At 32.4% G+C, this 20130-nt stretch overlaps 1 protein-coding gene across 1 annotated transcript; it reads left to right on the top strand.

Moving 5' to 3' along the window:
• Positions 1 to 185: 185 nt before the first annotated feature.
• On the top strand, positions 186 to 18830 carry LOC124540399 (ubiquitin-conjugating enzyme E2 H). Its single transcript, XM_047117914.1, has 5 exons — positions 186 to 396; positions 3264 to 3340; positions 11443 to 11610; positions 13783 to 13911; positions 14656 to 18830. The coding sequence occupies exons 1-5, from the start codon at positions 344 to 346 to the stop codon at positions 14808 to 14810; spliced, it is 582 nt and encodes a 193-aa protein (XP_046973870.1). The 5' UTR covers positions 186 to 343; the 3' UTR covers positions 14811 to 18830.
• The last annotated feature ends 1300 nt before the right edge of the window (positions 18831 to 20130 follow it).

The following is a 20130-nucleotide window of genomic DNA, read 5'->3' as shown; positions in this document are numbered from 1 at the left end:
CATTTTTTTGGTTTTCTTTAAAAATGTTGTAATCATGATATACTCATGGAAACGTAATAAAAAAAATATATATATATGCAGGCGTCATAATATGTTTTATTTTAAAAAAATGTTACTTATAGTATTTAAATATATTGTCATAAATTTATTTTAGTAGGGCAAGACAGCTTTCATTACACATCACCTTCGAAATTTTAGTCTATGGTATGTGTCCATTGTTTTTCTACAATGTTATTTTTCTGACTGCTGCTGGTGGACGAAAATTTTATCTCGCTGCGTCGAGTGTGGGTTTGTGCTAGTGTTCGTGTTCGATACAGTGATTTATTTGAAATAGATCACGAAGATGTCGTCACCGAGCGCTGGGAAACGTCGGATGGACACGGACGTCATAAAACTGTATCCTTTGTTATCTTCCATACAAAGCAGTCACTGCGTTGGGCCTCCATGTAAATAAGTAGGTAGCTGAAGGGCCATCAGCTGATTGTCACGATTCAATACAAAATCGATATAGGCTATTTGTGTATTAACGTTAAACTGAATAGACGTTACCGTTATCCATTAAAATCATTTACGATACTTATATTTTTATTTTAGAAATATGTTTTGAAGGGCTTATCATCTATGGCGCTTTGTGTGGGTCCATAAGTCTATATATGTGTATAGCAGGTAGATAAAGTACGATACGTTAGCGAACGGTGTTCTTCCGTGTATTTAGATTGTAATATTTCGTAATATGTATGTAGGCCACGGTCTCGATTGCGCATTTTTTTCACTATTGCTATTAACTTTAATAGACTATACGTTAATTTTTACAAGAAAATAAACAATCGATATGGTATAATAATCAATAGCTATCTTTTCTTGTTTTTTTTTTAAAATACTACGATGCATAGATTAATTATGATAATTGTTCTATTGTTTATGTATTTGTGACGTCATGTCGACAGAAAAAAATACGACAATTACGTGAAATAAATATTCAATTTGTAGGAGACAAAATAAAGTTCATGGTGGTTTTGGTATCCTGCCAAATACTAGTATCTTCACAAGACACAAATAGCTAAGCATCATAATTCAAATAATAGATAAACAAATGTTATAAAATTAATTCCTTGTCTATACTACCATATATATTCATCAAGAATTAGTTAATTCTAAAATTTTTTAATATTTGTTTTGATTAAGAAAACACTTAAACATGAATAAAAGCATTCTTAATTCGAAAAAAGAAAATTAAACCTATTTTATAACTCAAATAATATGATTACTCCGGTAGTTAGATAATTCTAAAATCTAGACAACCATTGTATATTTGCATGACTCATATATATATTTGTATAGGAAGTGTGAAAATATATTATTTGCACTTAAATAGTTTAATACATGTAGATAATCAGACTTGCCTTTCAAATACCTAGATTGATATTATTTTCTCTTTATGTACTTTCTACATATATAGCAATTTTATTACATACAAACATTAGAGATTCTGTTGAGTTGTTAAATTAAAGTAGAAGAAATTCACATATAATCTTTGCTTTCTTATGCATGGGAATAAAAGATATAGCAATATTCTTTATAATCATTACCTGATTTGACATCTGTTAAATTAGTTTAGCTACCACCACCAAAGGTTTAATAATATAACCTATATGTCGAATTCTATAATCCTTTGTTTATAACAACAAAATAAATAAGGTTTAAAAATATATACAAAAATGACAAAGGTTTTCAATTGTGATGTCAATGGGAGAAATGCAGTCAACATTTATATCTCCATGCTTTGTACATTATTTTATTTTATTTTTTAAATATTAATTAATAAAAGAGCTAGGATTGGTTAGAACACTAGTTCTTTCAATCATTCTTTAAGAAGGACTACTTTCTTGATGTATGATTGTGAATTCAAACCCAGGTAAACATTGATTACGGCCTGGCGTTGAAGGAAAACATCCCGAGCAAACCTACATGTGTGTAATTTCATAGACATTCCGCCACATGTGTATTCCACAAACCTGCAGGACAGTGTGGTGGAATATGTTCCAAACCTTCCCCTCTAAGGGAGAGGAGGCTTTAGCCAAGCAGTGGGAAATTGACAGGCTGTTGATTTTAATTTGTGACTAGATGAAATCTCTTTGTTTTAAGTCTCGTGTATAAATATTTCCGAATTTAAAATGTCTGTGATATATGCAGTTAGCTAAAACATTTCAATACCTTTTATAGAATTAGTAGTAGAACTTTTAAAGGTTTTTTTTATTATTTCATATTTGTGTTTTATGATTGCAAGTTGTACTCTAGTACTCTTCTAAGTATTTTTAATAGGCTATGTAATTTCCCACAGTTTGTCAAATCATCGTAGATAAGACAACTTATCGTAACTCATATTGATATTATTACATTTAAATTATATCTAAACAAATGAATGTATGTTGTTTTTTGTGCGTGTTTGCTGTCTTTTTATTATTATGATTGATTTTATTTTCGAGTCATGTTCAATTTTATATTTATAATATGTAAAAGATTTTCATGTACTTATTTGCCCTAGCTAATATTATAATGCGAAGTGAGTTTGTTTATGTTGTTTGTTGTTTTGTTAAGCTTTTAGGTCATCACTACTCAAATGATTTTTAGGAAATTTTCCACCCAGATTATATAAATTGTGAGGGATTAAAAGGAGTACTTCTGTAGTATATCTATAATGCAGCTAATTGACATCTGATCGATTTTACACTTTTGATTGTATATTAATAAGAAAAAGTTTCTCTATCCATATATAAATGCGATTTTTTGATATCTTGATTAGTTTTGGATATAATTTTATGATCTTTTCGTCAATAAGTGACATATGTATATTTACATTTTTATCGCCTTTTTTGCTCATAGCTCATTATTGAATTTAGGTACATAACGGCATTATAGATATATCACAGCAGAATAGTCTACCTAACTCCTGAACAGCCCCATTGAGAGGGTCCACTAGTTTTGAATATTATTACTATTGATAAAATATATGAATATGCTTGGTGTTAGGGCTTTATGCAAGGCCTTCTGTGTAGGTACCATGCACTCAATACATGTTGTACTGCTTTGAAGGGTGATTGAGCCAGTGTTACTACAAGCATATGGGATATAACATCTTAGTTCCCAAACTTTACGGCGCATTGGCGATACAAGAGAGATCTAAGGGCGGTAGTGACAAATGACCGTCTGTGATATCTTATTGTTATTTTGTTATAATGAATTCCTTACATTAATGATATCAGTATCGAAAGTAAACATGAGGTAACGATACTCGGGGGTCTGAATGAGTTCTGCGTGAAATTCTTCGGACCTCCCGGCAGTGAGTATAATTTAAATATCTTGTTTTATTTTAATATATAATTTCAGCTTAATGGGCTATTTGACAATGCGAAAAATAAATTGTGAATTATTGTAATCAATGTATATTATGAGTTTAAAATGGTTATTTATTAACGAAGATTGAAAATAATACATAATTTATTCAAAAATCCATAAATAAAAATGTATTTTTTCAAACGTTTGACTCATGACACAAAACGCTCCTGATGGGCCGGACTTATGATGAAATCACTTTCTTATAAACTTTGCTTTTCTACTATGTGTACCACAGATTAAAATACAGGAAAGTGACGTCACCGACCCCATTGCAGCGCCATATTGTCCAAGTAGCGTTTTTGCGCGCTATTTAGTATGGAATTTTTAAAATGATATTTTTCGGCAAATATGTACTAGAAATAAAAATTAACAACTATTACTGGGTTCCTTAACTCCACTAAATAATATAAAACGGATTTTAAAAACAAGTCAAATAGCCTATTATAATTTTATAAGCTTAACATATTTATATTAAATAAAGATCAATTTACACGGGCAATTTTTTGAGTGATTTTTTGATGGGCAACACTGTACAACGACTTTTATAGTTTGGAGTGATTAGTGGAGCAATCAACAGCAATGTCTATAGATTATGACAATTGTTTTGGCATTATTGCTTCTAATTGCTCCATATGTTTGATATTGCTCTGTGTTATCGACCATGGTCATGGAGATTTAAGTCAATTTTATATTTCTATCTCTCTTGCACTTATTTTAACTCTGTCTCGTTTCGAGAGAGCGAGCTGTGCTAGGGCGATAGTTTTTGGATTATCGTTTTCAAATTTCTCGTGTATGTAACTAATACCTAGTTTATTGGAGTACTATGTCGCTTCACACCGGCCTTTTTAAAAAATGCTCGACATTTTGTCTTGTCAGAATTGCCCAGAATTATTTATAAATGAACAATTTTCATTGCCCGTGTAAACGCAGCTTTATGTTATATATGTGAAATTGTGTTTCTTGCGATATCAAGGCTTAACTACTTAACTAATCACGAAATTCAGGATACTCTCTCAGGGGTATAGAGGATATAGAGTACCTAACACTAGAACTACCTTTGAGAATCCTGAAGAATTTATTTCTCTATAAAAGTCAACTGATTCTGTCCCTGTGCTTGTTATAATCTATATAGCCTTATATTTATGGAAAAAAAATATTTGTCATTTTATATTTGTAAATGTATTTTATTATGAATCGATTATTTCTCTTCAACTCTCGCGGTCAGGGTTGATGTTATTTATGGTTCATGGTGTCAGACTATATATTTGTGTTTTATTTGGCTTCAGATCCAACCGAGATTAAGGGATGACCTAATCGTTTCAAAATATCTTATGCAACTAAGGGCCAATTCTACTAATATATAACCATACATTCCTGATCTAATTTCACCTAAACCTGAAAGAATAGATGTTATTGTTAATATAATTAAATTAATTGCCATAAATTGTCAATCATAGAAGAATTGCCCCCAGTCTGATGTCTATATTAACTATTCCGCGTGGTTTTATTCGTGGTAGTCCATAATGATCCTAGCGGGTCATGGTGATGTTAAATATACTATAACCCTCCAATTATCTACTGGTTGATCTAATGGCTAGTTTCATATTGATAGCAGACTCCGAGGTCCTGGATTAAGCAACCCAAGTGAATCATTAAAATGTATTGGATTGTTCCATTATTTGTAGTGGTCATTGCCCAGAGTTTAGAAGTTGGAAGTGTATAGACTCCCTTGCCTCTGAAAGCACTTAAAGCTGTTGGTACGTCACCTGAAATCTTTTCGTATCGAATTACAAAAATGACAGAACAGAGATGACCATAGTGTTTACAAACACACTTGAGCTAGTAAGACCAGCCAAGTACGTAGTACATATTATGGTATAATGTGTTCTGCATACTTAGTCTCCCTAGGGACTAATTGTCCAATGAGGCCGATTATTAAAAAGAGAGGAAAGATGAATTTATTTGTTAACCAACTTCAAAAAAAGGAGGAGAATATCAATACGGTATTTTTATCTTAGATCTCTATCATTCAATTCTTTAATTATTATTTTGTTTGGGATCATACTGTAAGCATACATTGATCATATGAGTTTGATCCTATACAAATAAAAAAAAACATATTTATTTATAATCTATAAACAGAACCGATTTTATTACTTCCTTCCATCATTACAAAATAACCTTGTTCAGAAGTGAAATAGACAATGTTTTAAATCAGGTAATAAAAGCCACAAATTGCACACGGATGAAGCCGCAGGTTCAACTATTGAAAGTGTCGAACAACTTAAATAGGCTATTTGACTGGTTAATAAAATCCATTTTATATTACTTAGTAGAGGTTAAGGAACCCAGTAAAAGTAGATATTATTTATTTCTAGTACATATTTGCCGAAAAATATCATATTAAAAATTTCATATTTAAATAACGCGCGAAAACGCTACTTGGACAGTATGGCGCTGCAATGGGGTCGGTGACGTCACTTTGCTGTATTTTAATATGTGGTACATATAGTAGAAAAGCAAGGTTTACAACAAAGTGACTTCATCATAAGCCCGGCCAATCAGGAGCGTTTTGTGTCACGTGACAAACGTTTGAAAAAATGCATTTTTATTTATTGATTTTTTTATAAATTAATTATTATTTTCAAGTTTCGTTAGTAAATAACCATTTTTAAACTCATAATATACACCGATTACAGTAACTCACAATAAATTTTTGCATTGTCTAATAGCCTATTCGACCACATAGTGATAGAGCTTAGTGTGTTTCTCTGGTCATCTTACACCGAGTATGCGTTGAATTTTTTGACAATTTTAATGTTTTAACTACCTACATATAATTAGATTCATTTCGTGAATTTCGTTTAAACGATTTCTTTAGTACTATTTATGATGATAATTAAATTATTATTAACCTTTTAACCCTTATCGTAGTAGTTATCATAATTTCATTTGCAATTACAATATAAAGAAAATTATTACGCAATAAGTTTAGCAATTGGATGTACTCTATGGTCTATATATGCTTTTTTTTTCGTCATACCTACGGATAGTTTTATTTTTTTATCACACGAAGGTATTAACTATTGTGCATTCTTTTGATAAAAAGTTAAAATGTCACAACACTAGTCTAATCTATAATTAATTATTTAATTTAGTAAAATAAATCGTACTAGAAAATATTTAAAAAAAATGTATTATTTTTATACTGTTTTTTCTTTTTTAAATATTATTTAGTACTCTTTATTTTTGTACACTAATTACAATGTATATAAAAAAATATACTAGGAAACTAATAATCTAAAACAAATATTGAAAATCAAACAATACATATATACCTTATAAATATCGCCGACATTATTAGTAACGAATCCATAATAAGTACCATAGATTATTCAAGATCTTAACTTTTTATATGTCAATCCAATGTCAAAGCTGTTTATTTGTTTCTATGCTCAATTCAAAGTATCATTAGTTGATGACGTCACCCATGACGAACAAAAAGCAATTCAATGACAGACCGGTACCGCTGTGGTATGGCAGCGCTCCTTGCTATGACGTTTTTTAAAGGAAACCGTACTCGCTCCTCGTACCTTATTGGTGATTTTGACATACAAAATAATATTCGTACTAATTCCGTAACCTAAGACTAATATTCAGATAGAACGGTAGTTACAGAAGAATATTAAAACGTTATTAAATCAAATCAATTCAAATCAAAATATTCTTTATTCAAGTTATGATACAGTGTTGAATTAAAGGTAAAGCTAACACCGATTCGGAAAGTAGATTCTGCTGAGAAGAATTGGGGATAAATTAAGTAGATACGATCATTATTTTCCGCCCCGTTTTTTTGTCCAATCCTGGACATAGGCTTATGTTGAGCATGATCTTCGGCTTCGACGCGCTCAGATGGCCCATTTGTTAGGTCAAGGCAAGCAGCGCTGCATTTAAATGTTTTTGATTGGTGTTTATAATCCATCTCTTGCGGTAATAGAAAACATAGTGAGGAAAGCTGCATGTGTCTTATTACAATAAAATTCTGCCCTAATGTATTCACCAATCTGCATAGGAACAGCGTGGTGAAATAAGTCAAACAATAAGGAGGTGGCCAGCAATGGGACATTTACAGGCAGTTTCTTTACTTTTTCGGTTTTTATTATCTTACTATCATTCTATTTTTTGTAATCCTCACTTCATTTTGTCTGATAACGTCTTGCAGGTCTACCTAGAGTCGATCTCTAAACAAATCGTTTCTCCTATTTGGTCCATTTCCTTGTCAGCTTTCTAGATCTTTGGGTATTGTTGTTTGCGCTGGTTTCCTTACGAAAGGACCCATTACTGGTGCGATCCTGCAAAACTGCAATCATAACCCATACAGTCAATCAAATCAAATCAAATCAAATCAAAGTATACTTTATTCAAGTGGGCTTTTACAAGCACTTTTGAATCGTCATTTAACAATTAAGTGAAGCTACCACCGGTTCGGAAAGTAGATTCTACCGAGAAGAACCGGCAAGAAACTCAGTAGTTACTCTTTTTTAACATTTAAAAAATACAACGTCATGTTAATTAAATACAAAATCTTGTATCGAATAATACGCCTTTTTCATCAATGTATTTTTTATAAACGATTTGAATTTACGAGACGGCAAAGTTAAAAATGTCTGTGGAATTTTATTATAGAAATTGATACCTTGCCCCAAGAAAGATTTATTGACTTTGCGGAGTCGGAAACTTGGCGTTATAAGCCTATCCTTACTTCTAGTGCATATACAATGATTATCACTGATTTTTATCAATGTTACTGTGAATATACATGATATTGTTGTAAATATATTGCGACGCAACAGTGAGTATTCCTACTCTGTTAAAAACATCCCGAAGAGAGTCTCTAGCTCCAAGATTATAAATAAACCGAATTGCTCTCTTTTGTAAAATAAAGACAGATTCAATGTCTGCAGCGTTACCCCAAAGTAATATGCCATATGACATAATACTGTGAAAATAACCAAAATAAACTAAACGAGCGGTATCAATATCAGTTAGTTGTCTAACTTTTCTAACCGCGTATGCTGCGGAGCTGAGTCTCCCTGTTAGGGACGACAAATGGGGACTCATCTGAAGTCTGGAATCCAATTCTATTCCCAATAACACGGTAGTATCGGCTACATCAAGCGGGGCACCGCTTAAAGATATATTATAATTTTGCTTTCTTTGGGTAGGGTAAAAACTACACATTTTGTTTTTTGAGTATTCAAAACCAAATTATTTACATTAAACCAATCTTGTATCTGTGATAAGGCACCGTTCACATCGTCATAGTCAGTTTTTTTCCTGTCAACCTTAAAAATCTGTGAAGTATCGTCAGCAAACAATACTATATCACAAATACCTTTAACAAATAAAGGAAGGTCATTTATATATACTAGGAATAGAAAGGAACCCAAAATTGAACCTTGTGGAACACCCATTTTTAGCGTAGATCCAATAGACTTTATTCCATTAATGAAAAATAGCTGACCATTTGCACTAATTAATTAACTATTAAATTTGTAATTGACTTTATGGTTATTTTTTTATTTTTAAATACGAATACCATAATTATATGTGTACAATGAGTGTGTATGGAGATTTTGTTGAATTCTGTAGCAGATTGGACTCAGATTGAACCAGTAAGATCCAGTCTCAGCTCTTGGCTAAAGTGTGGCTTTCACATTATATACCCTACATAAATAGAAGATCAGTATCTCTTTTGGGAAAAATTCAGTTTTAAATTTAGAGTCGTACTTTCGTCAACAATATGAATTGATGGAATTAGGTTTGAGAGAAGTTATTAACACGTGTTTTGTTTACAGTGTTTTATTTTTAATTATTCGTTGATCTGGATTGTAACTATTTAAGTGCGTATGTTACAACCGGGCTCTGATTCATGGTGCGTTCGTATCGTATTCCTAAATTCCGCAAAGACGATATTTGTTACTGAATATGAGCCACAAAAAGAGAGGGCTACAATTTGCATTTGCATCTCCTTTTTTTCTTCCTGGAAAAACTTATTACCTGTTTCACAAAAATCAACTCAGCGCACTTAATTTTGAACACCGAGACACCCATTAAATAACCAGTGGTACTATCCATCCTTCTGGTGGCGTAATGGGATCGCATTTGCCTGGTTTCGTGGACACTTGCACCCTCCCAGATATCAATGAAATTAGACAGAAAGAGATTAATAAATACATCATTTGAATACTAATGTCACGGTTTTCGTAATATAGTTAATTTTCAAACAGTAACTAAAGTAATAAAGGTTATCTATGCGTGAATATGCGTTTAAGCTGGGAACTAGATTAGTTTGACAACTTATTCAGCGTCAACATCAACACTAATCCTGCCAAAATAATTGAGCATTCTCAAGGCGCTTAGTGCTCATATTCTATGAACCCGTAGAGTATTGTGAAGTTACCGATACATCCCTCTGATAAATAATCCTTCCTCATACAAATGATATCTATAAAAATATTTAAAACCTTTTCAAAATTAATTTTAAGTAAGCGATTTATCCTCGAACTGCTCAGAACTCGGGCGTAAATAATTCATACTATCAACAGTTATCGTAACGTAATAAGTATTCAATAATAAATCAACTATAATATTACGCTATGTTTATGGATATGACTGAAGCCTTCGATCATGTTGTTAATAATTTTTTTACTACAGAAACTATATTAAATTTATATTTATGTGCGGGTAATGATTAAGACCTTATCAGATCATACATACTAAGGAGACAAGTGACTCAAATCAGTAGTATTTGGTGTGCTATAGGGAAGCGTTCTGGGCCGCATTTATTCTTATTATATGAAAGTAGTAAATGTGATATTTTATATCTGAATGATATATTAATAAGTCATTAAATACTGATGAATGGACTGCAACATCGAATATAAAAAAATGTTGAAATATGCTTAATATAGAAAAACTTTTGAGTTATACAGACACTGTAATTAAACGATTAAAGTACATATATACCTCATGTATGCCCTTCAACTAATTTTCATGGATTTTACTTAAGTTATCAAGATTAATAAATATAGAAATGAGAATAATGACGTGTCATACTCATTTTGTCTCTTAAAGAAATGCTTGACGATAAAACTTCAGTCGTAACCTCAAGTCAACCGAAAGTTAGAGCCTTCAATAGAGATAAATAGAGGCTATTTATTTATTCGAAATGAAAGGCCATTAAAATTAAAAAAAAATCGTTTAATAATGAAGCATCATTTGAAAGGAAACGAATACAAAATATATCCTATCAAAATAAATATGCTAGATCATGAAACAACTGTTACGAATCATCGTGTAATCATAATTGCTGGTGTTATATTGAATAAAACACCACTAGACATTAAGACGCATGGAAATATTCCTCTATTGATAACTAAATAAGGAGATCCTTAATGATAAGACGCCACTCAATTAATGAATTTATAAATGGTAACTTGACAAATGGAAGATTTAGATAAAATAACTTTTGTCGTGGTTATTGTAAACTCAATATTACGCATGATAGTCTTCTGTTCAATGACGTAATCATTATAATGATTATCTGAGATACATTCACGTCCACCTTAGCTTTTATCACTTTTATTTCCGTAACCATTAAACTGAATTCCGGACCAGCCAAATGGAACTAGAAATGGGAAATATGGGACTAAAGTAATACAAGTGTACACTCAACCATTCTCATGTTTCAATGGGAATGTCCAAGGCTACCCGAATGAGTTAAGGACCAACGGCTTATCGTGCTTTCCTTATCACGGGTATCGAAACACTGCCTAACTTGAGATTTGGCTCCTGTGATGATTTGAATTTCTCTTCAACGTTTTTGTTCCAGCCAAACCCCAGACTTGGGTTCTCTGGATTAATAAGCTAGATACTAGATCAATGGGGATGTTGGTCTTTACGAATATTGAGACCAATGCCTATTCAGTGTTAAGATTTTTTTTCTAATGCTAAGTGTTAACATCTCTTTCTAATGGTTTCCAGCTCCATACGAAGGTGGCGTGTGGCGCGTTCGCGTTCACTTGCCCGACCACTACCCATTCAAGTCACCGTCCATCGGCTTTATGAACAAAGTCTACCACCCCAACATCGATGAAGTTTCCGGCACTGTATGTCTGGATGTCATCAACCAAGCTTGGACAGCTCTTTACGGTAAGCTAATGATCATACACACTTGAGTTTATAGCCTTATTTTGTTGTAAGTTTCAGTAAGTTCAACAGATGTACCTGTACCTTAAAAGACAGGGTATTTCTTCTTTATTTCTATTGTATGTGATGATGAAGACATTATGTCATCTTGGTATAAGATTACAAGTGCATGTATATGAGTAATGATAGCAAATAAAATTGTCAATCGATCAAAGACATCACAGATTTAAGCCATAGAAGTTCCATCGCTGTGTTCCAGTTCAAAGTTCGAGTGCTATGTCCCAATGCACAAGCACAAGAGACATAGCATCTTAGCTCCCAAGGTTGGTGCGGCATTGGTGATGCAAGTGTACCGTATCGTATTAATTAAATGTTTAAATAAAATCAGTTTTGTATTGCGTATAATATAAGGACTGGTTAATGCTTATTACAGCTCCACGTCAATGGACGGTATTGGATGCTCCTGTACAAAAGTTAGTTTTATATAAAAAAAATGTATACTGTATGGCGATACGCATATATAACAATATTCCCGACCACTTAAAGGATTTACCATTTACTGTGTTTAAAAAAAAGGTATTTGATTTGCTTTTGAATAAATTGTACTATAACGTTAATGAATATTTATGTGACAAAAATTGATGAAAATATTGAAACTATTTGTATTATTATGTAATCCTTATTTTTTTTAATCTAAATTATTTATTCCTTAATTTTATTTTATTATTTTATTTTAATGTGATTGAATTTATGGTAGTCTTGCTTTTGTTAATGTTATATAAATTATTATTTATGGCATGTTTAATATTTTGCACACCGATAAATCGGTAGAATATGAGAATTTATATTAATGAACACCTGTATTGTGTACCATATTCTTGCAAATAAATAAATGAATTATGAATGAATTATTATGAATGGACCACTTCACCAACTCCAACTGTTGGCCTATTTATACATACCGCCTGTATATTTCATTAATAATAGATTGACAGAAATCACTGATCAACTGAGATGGCCCAGTGGTTAGAACGCGTGCATCTTAACCGATGATTTCGTGTTTAAACCCAGGCAAACACCGCTATATATATATGTGCTTAATTTGTGTTTATAATTCATCTCGTGCTCCGCGGTGAAGGAAAAAATCGTGAGGAAACCTGCATGTGTCTAATGTCATCGAAATTCTGCCACATGTTCTTTCCACCAACCCGCATTGCAACAGCGTGGAATATGTTCCAAACCCTCTCCTTAATATTAGAGGAGGCCTTAGCCCAGCTGTGGGAAATTTACGGGCTGTTTCTTTGCTTTTTTTTTTACTTATCAACTTTTGGAATAAACTATGACCTTCATTATGAATTCATGAACAAATGTCGTTCTGAACTTTGACAAGGTTCTTTATCAGAAGTATGGAATAATGATTAAAGTCACCGTAGTTAATTGGAATACTTTTGTTATAATGCAAGTATGTGTACAGTTTTAATCAAAAACTTAGTATTCTACTTTTTTTTTTTTATTTTATTATTTGTTAACATATATACAATAATATTTTCGTTTAAAGGGTGCAAACATAAACTCGAGAAGTTTTCCCGTGCACCCTGCGTCATCGACTCTAATCATTACAAAAGTAAAAATTGATTAAAAAAAAGTACAAAAACTAAACTAAATTATACAGAGAAAATATAATGATAACATTAGTGACATGCAGGTAATATTACAAAACAATGTTCGTAAAATAATGTTATTATTTTTATATTATTTGTATTTTTAATATAAAATTGTTTTAGTTTAATATTTTTGAGTCTTATCTTTTAATGTTTTTTTTTTTTAGAGATTTGTTATAACTAAATATAAAAATATTTAACTAAATAACTTAATATGGCACAGCAAATTATTCCAAATAGTATGGAATATATACCTCTTAGGTTTGTTTATTTCAACTGCATCAATCAATTCGACGCTTTAGCCGAGTTTTCTATTCGAAGCCTTATCGAAGTGCCAATAATTATATATCTAGATCTTTATTTAGATATATATGTCGTACTACAAAATAATTAAAACAAAGTAGTCGATTTTATCATCTTCTTTGTCTCAATAAAGCAATGAAATTCTTTTAAAATCCTTATAAGCTATTGATGTTTATGAGTAGCACTTTTAATTTATTGTTATTTATTCCAGATTTGTCAAATATTTTTGAGTCGTTCCTACCGCAGCTACTGACGTATCCGAACCCCATCGATCCCCTGAATGGTGACGCGGCCGCCATGTACCTCCATAAACCAGAGGAGTACAAAAAGAAGGTCTCGGGTAAGTCTGAGTAAACTTATATGGATTTGCACGTTGTCATTGTGGTCAATGGCTATGTATGCAGAATCGAGATGGCCCATGGTTAGAACGCGTGCATCCCGATGATTGCGAGTTCAAACCCAGGCAAGCACCGCTGATTAATGTGCTTAATTTATCTTTACAATTCATCTCGTGCTCAGCTCAGTGAAGGAAAACATCGTGAGGAAACCTGCATGTGACAAATTTCATAGAAATTCTGCCACATGTGTATTCCACAAACCCGCATTGGAACAGCGTGGTTTTGTCAATTAATTACCAAACATCAGTCTTTTGAGTGCCCGCGTTATGGCTCAAATGGAGAGAGACTTCATATAATTAAATGTCTTGGGTTATAATACATTCGCTTTGAGAATCATGAAGTTCAAAAGAATCGTTATTATATCTTGAAGTGTTATATCCGTCAATATATATATGATTAAAAGCAGAGGTGATCGTTTAGCAGTAGGATGTAGTATGTGAGTAAAATTAAAAGCTAGAATGACTTGTTTTGGGTGTATTATACACTTATCGTTTTCAATTTAATGTATTAGCTTCATAAATTCAGCATATACCACTCACATGTTCCAATTTTGATGATAAATGGTCCCCTACGGGATGACGGACATACGTAGTAAAAACGCGAACAAATAGGGGGCTAGATGGGTAAATAAGGGCAAGTGTCAAGTGTCGCAATGAGCGCGAGTGGTGAGTGTGGCGTGCCCGCAGACTACGTGCGGCGCTTCGCCACGGAGGAGGCGCTACTGGAGAAGGACGCCATCACGGGCGCGGGTGCGGGCGCGCGGGCCAACGGCGCCGCCTCCGACACGGAGTCTTCCATGTCGGAGTTCAGCGACGACGAGGCGCACGACATGGAGTTATAACGAACTGCGCCGCGACGTGCGTGCGTGGCGTGCTAGACCATCCGCCGATTGCATTTCGTTCATCGAAATGGACTCGATCGATACTTGTTTCTCTCCCAGCGTCTGTGTCGCCCTGGCCCGGCTAGTCTCCTCTGTATGTGGTTGTGCGTTGTGTCTCCGTTGCTCGCGATCGGTGTCGATGAAGCTCAGAGTCGAGATCCGTCTGTTAAATGTTTGTAACTTTGTGTGAAAATTTTTAAAGTCTCAAATTTAAAATCTATATACATATTGTGAAGTAAACTGTGATTAACGAAATATCCTTTCAGTTGTAACGGGGCGCCCGATGTAAAAGGTTGTTTTACTACCTCAGACAGTATAATTTAAAAAAAAAAAGAAACCTAAGAGGAGATAATGTTTTCTTAAAATCGTCTTTTTATAAACCTTGGACATATCTTTAGAAATGAGTTTATCGATTGTATTCATTTTTACCTTCTGACATTAGACCGATAAGTTTTAAAACTAAATTTTAGTTGTAATTGAATATCGAGTAACGAGGTAGTAATATAATCTATGGTTTAAAAAAAAACAGCACGTCACAGCAAGTATCCAATCGTACAGTGTAAAGCCAGTTATATATTATATAGTCTGTGTAATGTGTCCGCTGTCAGATCGTTAATTTCATAATTTGTATAATGTATGGACCACAATATGCCAATTTTAGGATTCTAGATCGAAAACTGCTCAGAAAAATGACAGTGGACACAAAATCGCTTTAAATTTCTTCAATGTAAATGTAATTTGTATTCTAAAATTGGTGTGTCAGAAAAGTTTTAACGGTGAAATTGTTTATGGCTTGTCTATGAATTCAGACGTCATTATCCGAGAATAGACAAAAGAATAATGTCAATCAAACCACCCTCCGTAATTCAACGTTCTACCCGACTATTATATAATTATCATATGAAAAAATTTAAAATTAATCATATAATTTGATACTTTCACGTTTAGATTTTTTGATAAATAACAATAATTTAACTAACCTTAGGTAAGATTTTTTGATTATATTATGTAGTAAGCGATGCGTAAAGTTCACTTTAATCGAATATGCTTAAAAAATTATTATTAATGGTCATATAATTATTGTTAGTTCTAAAGGTCGTATGTTAATGTTTTTTAATATATGAATGTGCTGTTTTAAAAGTGTAACTCGACATTGGTTACCATGGCAATGACAGGAATTGTTGATATCACAGAACATCATAGCTTCCAAGGTAAGTTGAGCCTTGGTGATGTGACATTGTCTATGGTCGTTGGTTCAATATAGTTTGGCGCGTAATTCGTTGTACATTGATTCGTCTCTTTGCCAAATTGATATCCAATATAACTCTAAACAAGATAGTAAAGTCGCTTAGTATCTTTCCTAATAATTATTATCTTTAACATTTACATAAGAACTTTTGCACTCTCAGTAACAATATGACGATACACTAATTTTCGTATAACTCGGTTAAATTAAAAAGTCTCACGAATGTTTTATTTTCAATGAAACATTGTGGATATTCGTTTGATATAGATTATAAATTACAAAATTATTAATGTTATAACTATTAAATATCCGTCTTTATATATAAGAATATATTAAACGTTTAAACATAGTCGGGTTTTCTCTTGTTTGTCGACTTGGTTGATGACGTGTGTCTCGTAAGTTACGCTTAGTATTAGCGTTAATATATTAAGAAAGGTGTTCAAATTGATGTTATTATCGATTCGAGTTCGAAATGGGTTCGAGAGGAATACGATCGAAAATTCTTAGTAGGGTCTGTGTAATAAGAATACATTTATAATCTGTGTAATTCGAGAATGTGCATTGTCTATGCTTCGGAGCTAATGTCTCTATGATTCCTGTTTAAGAAACTAAATGCTTATTATAAATAACATCTCGAATTTTATGATAAAAAACTATTGCTAATGAAATATTTTACACTATTTAACATTGTACTGGCAGCACGCGGATGTGAGTGAGCATGGTAGATTTTTGTAAATATCTTTTTAATCTGTCCCCATAGCATAAACCAACTTAAATCGAAAAGCCCGTTGTCGGACTAAAGTCATCACTTTATATCTCATAGGTATTTAATATTATTTTTTTTTATTATTATTATAGTGTTAATTTTTAAATAAACGTGTCAATGTCTATATTCACTGTCCGTCTCCCTCACACGTGACTACCATAGAGTAGTTTATTTTTCGAATGGCAACACTTTGAGATTTGGCAGTGACAGTTATGTCTACAATCAACTGATATTCATCTCGTACTGTGATCCGATGTCCTTACGTCAATAAAGGAATATTTTTCGTAAATTTGTCAATATAGAGGTTGAGAAATAACAATTGTTAATGGTTCTTAGTGTAATTTTTGTTTTAATAGTACTCTGCTTTAGCACAATTTATATTCAATATTCAATGTTGCCTTTTATATTGTTTTGCAAAAAATATCTTTTTTAAATATCACGCCAACAGATGCTAAATCGAAAACTGTTAAAATATAGTACAACATTTTTTTCCGCAACAAAATATGTGCTAGCTACATCACTACGATTAATTCTGTGTGTGAAAAATTGAAGATAATTTTATCAATTTGCAAGTAATTACGAAATCCGTAGAACTGAAATACAATATAACACTGATTATAGCGAAGACTCAAAGCGATTGCATATTTTTTGTTTTTATTACACGCTCGCTTGTTCGCGCAAGTGTGGCCGTCGCTTAAGATAATATCGCGTTCGCTTTTAACTCGGTCACGGTCTTATAGAAGGCAATGATTAATGATATTTTTCTAGCGCATATATTTGCCGGCTTTACCAAATACTTAGCATTTTTTTCTTTTTTTTTTTAAATGTTTGATGACTCGTTAGGCAACAACGCTTTTTTGTCCTGCCGATGAGTTTTGGACATGTTTGTAATGTTCTTTTTGATTTCGTATTTTATCGAATCACCTTAAAATAATCTGGGCTGATATTTCGGTATAAACGATTCTGTAGCCGGGTGTTAAACTAACCAACGGTTTTTCAGTGAAAAATAATCCATCTTTTGTCAGTTCATGTCATTTAATTTTTTTTATTAATACGGCATAAACTTAATGTCACTAACACCAAAAGGGCATATGTTATATAGATCAGTCAATAGATTTTCCCTGTTTCCATACTGATAGTCAAAATTAAAGTATATTGTTCATTGGTCCTTTTAGCACCAAGCTATGATTAATAGGAATGAACCCATATATTATCTGTCAAGAAGAACATTACAAGAACGAATATGACACAGATCTCTAAATATGACATTTTGCGATCCTAAAAGTGTTGCAATAGTCTTAATAGGTAAGTCTAGGTTACGTATAGAATATAACATGAAAAAAAAAATTATATTAATAATATAGACATATATGTATCTTCGAAATGATAACTCAAGCCATAATAATATATTTTGGTATAAGGAGATAAAAAGTTAAATTTCTTAGTTGTATAGAAGTTGGGTTGATGGATGTCTTTTTTTTGTCATTTAAAAGTTTTTCGTAGATACTTTCGAGCTTTCACGAGTCCACCCAGCTTTCGGGTTTGATCCACATATAGATTTCATTCCCGGTATTGAAGTATTTGTGTATGAATTCGAGGCGAAGATTTTCAAATGAATTTCCATTGAGACGTGTTTTACCTGTTGACTATTTTGTTTTGTTTTTTTTTATTGTTTATAAACGTCATTGTAATGTCAGAAATTTGAAAAGAGAACATTTGAAAATGTTGGCCCAAGCAATAGTGAAGCGATTCAATCATTTCCGTTGGGATAATTTCATCGATAAACGTCGCGTCACTACTGTTCCCTGTCATTGATCCATGTTATACTAATGATAGCGTACCAAATTAATTTGATCGTATAAGAATTTCTATGGCCGCAGATGTGAAATCAGTTATACGTGTAACAATAAAAGTTTATAGTATATTTTTATTTCATTACATGTAATAAACTTACGTTATTTTGAAACTATATCTGTTGTTTTCTTTTAATTTCCTTATAATTATTTAAATTGTATTTTAATAATATAAAATTTTTAATGATCCAATGGTTAGACTCAGAATACGCGAGTCATAGATCCTGACCAGATAAGGCGTCTTACTCGCCCTCGAATACGGTATGTGCAACGCCTTTGGCTTACATAATCTTGGGTTTTTAAAAAAACTCTGGGTAAGATTGCCAAGGCATGGAGAATGAACAGAATCTATTTTTATTTCAAGCTAATAAAATAAACTCTCTGCTATGACTTTTTTACTATATATGTAGACGAATAAGCAAATGGGTCACCAGATGGTAAGTGGGTATCCCCACCCATAGACAACAGCGCTGTAAAAAAATATAACCATTTTTACATCGTTAATGCGCTACCAAACCTAGGAACTAAGCTGTTACGTCACTTATACCTAATTTATAAATGAATAAAATATTTCAAAATTAAAAAAATCGTTAATGATGGTCCTTGGAGTAAAATCATTCGTGAAAATTCGATTTGAAAATGTTGCTATAAAATAAAACATTTATTGATATTTTATAAACACAAATAATTAAACAAAATATTTTTCATATACTCTCCACCATATATTTATACATAGCAATTATCTATACATATAATAAAATTGGAATGTCTTTCTAAAATCAAAATAGCCCTTTTTACTCAATCCATGTGTATACACGGTACATATACCAAAATTATATTTTTTTTACATGTTTGTCGGTATGTCTGTTTGTTTCGGCGTATCTCTGGAACGGCTGGACCGATTTTGACGGGACTTTCACTGGCAGATAACAGATATAATAGGTAGTAACTTAGGCTACAATCATATCTTGGTTATATGCAAAGGCATACAAGGTCAGTCAGCTAGTATATTTATATACTTGAACACTGCTGAGGATTACCAAGTATAACAGATCACTTGGTAAAAGGAATGTACAAATACAAGGTACTTGCTTTGTAATGTGTGTTTGAACAATGATACTCCTCTATATAAGGCTCCAGATCATCGTAGCATACTAATTATCCTTTATTGTATAGATCATGTTTTGATCGCTACATTAAAGGATGCTTCGTAAGGAACTTCGTATAAGATACATGCAAATATGGTTTAAGAGCCCAGTGGTTAGAACATGTGCATCTTAACTGATGATTGCGGATTCAATGACAGGCTGCTTGCCTGGTATTGAATCTGCATAACAGCACTGCATATTCGTGTGCTTAATTTGAGTTTATAATTCATTTCATGCTCGATGGTGAAGGAAAGCATTGTGAGGAAAC

The sequence above is a fragment of the Vanessa cardui genome, chromosome 25 (genome assembly GCF_905220365.1).
Source record: "Vanessa cardui chromosome 25, ilVanCard2.1, whole genome shotgun sequence".
Taxonomy (NCBI): domain Eukaryota; kingdom Metazoa; phylum Arthropoda; class Insecta; order Lepidoptera; family Nymphalidae; genus Vanessa; species Vanessa cardui.
The sequence above is the reverse complement of the archived record's forward strand: the minus strand, read 5'-3'. Positions and strand labels throughout refer to the sequence as shown.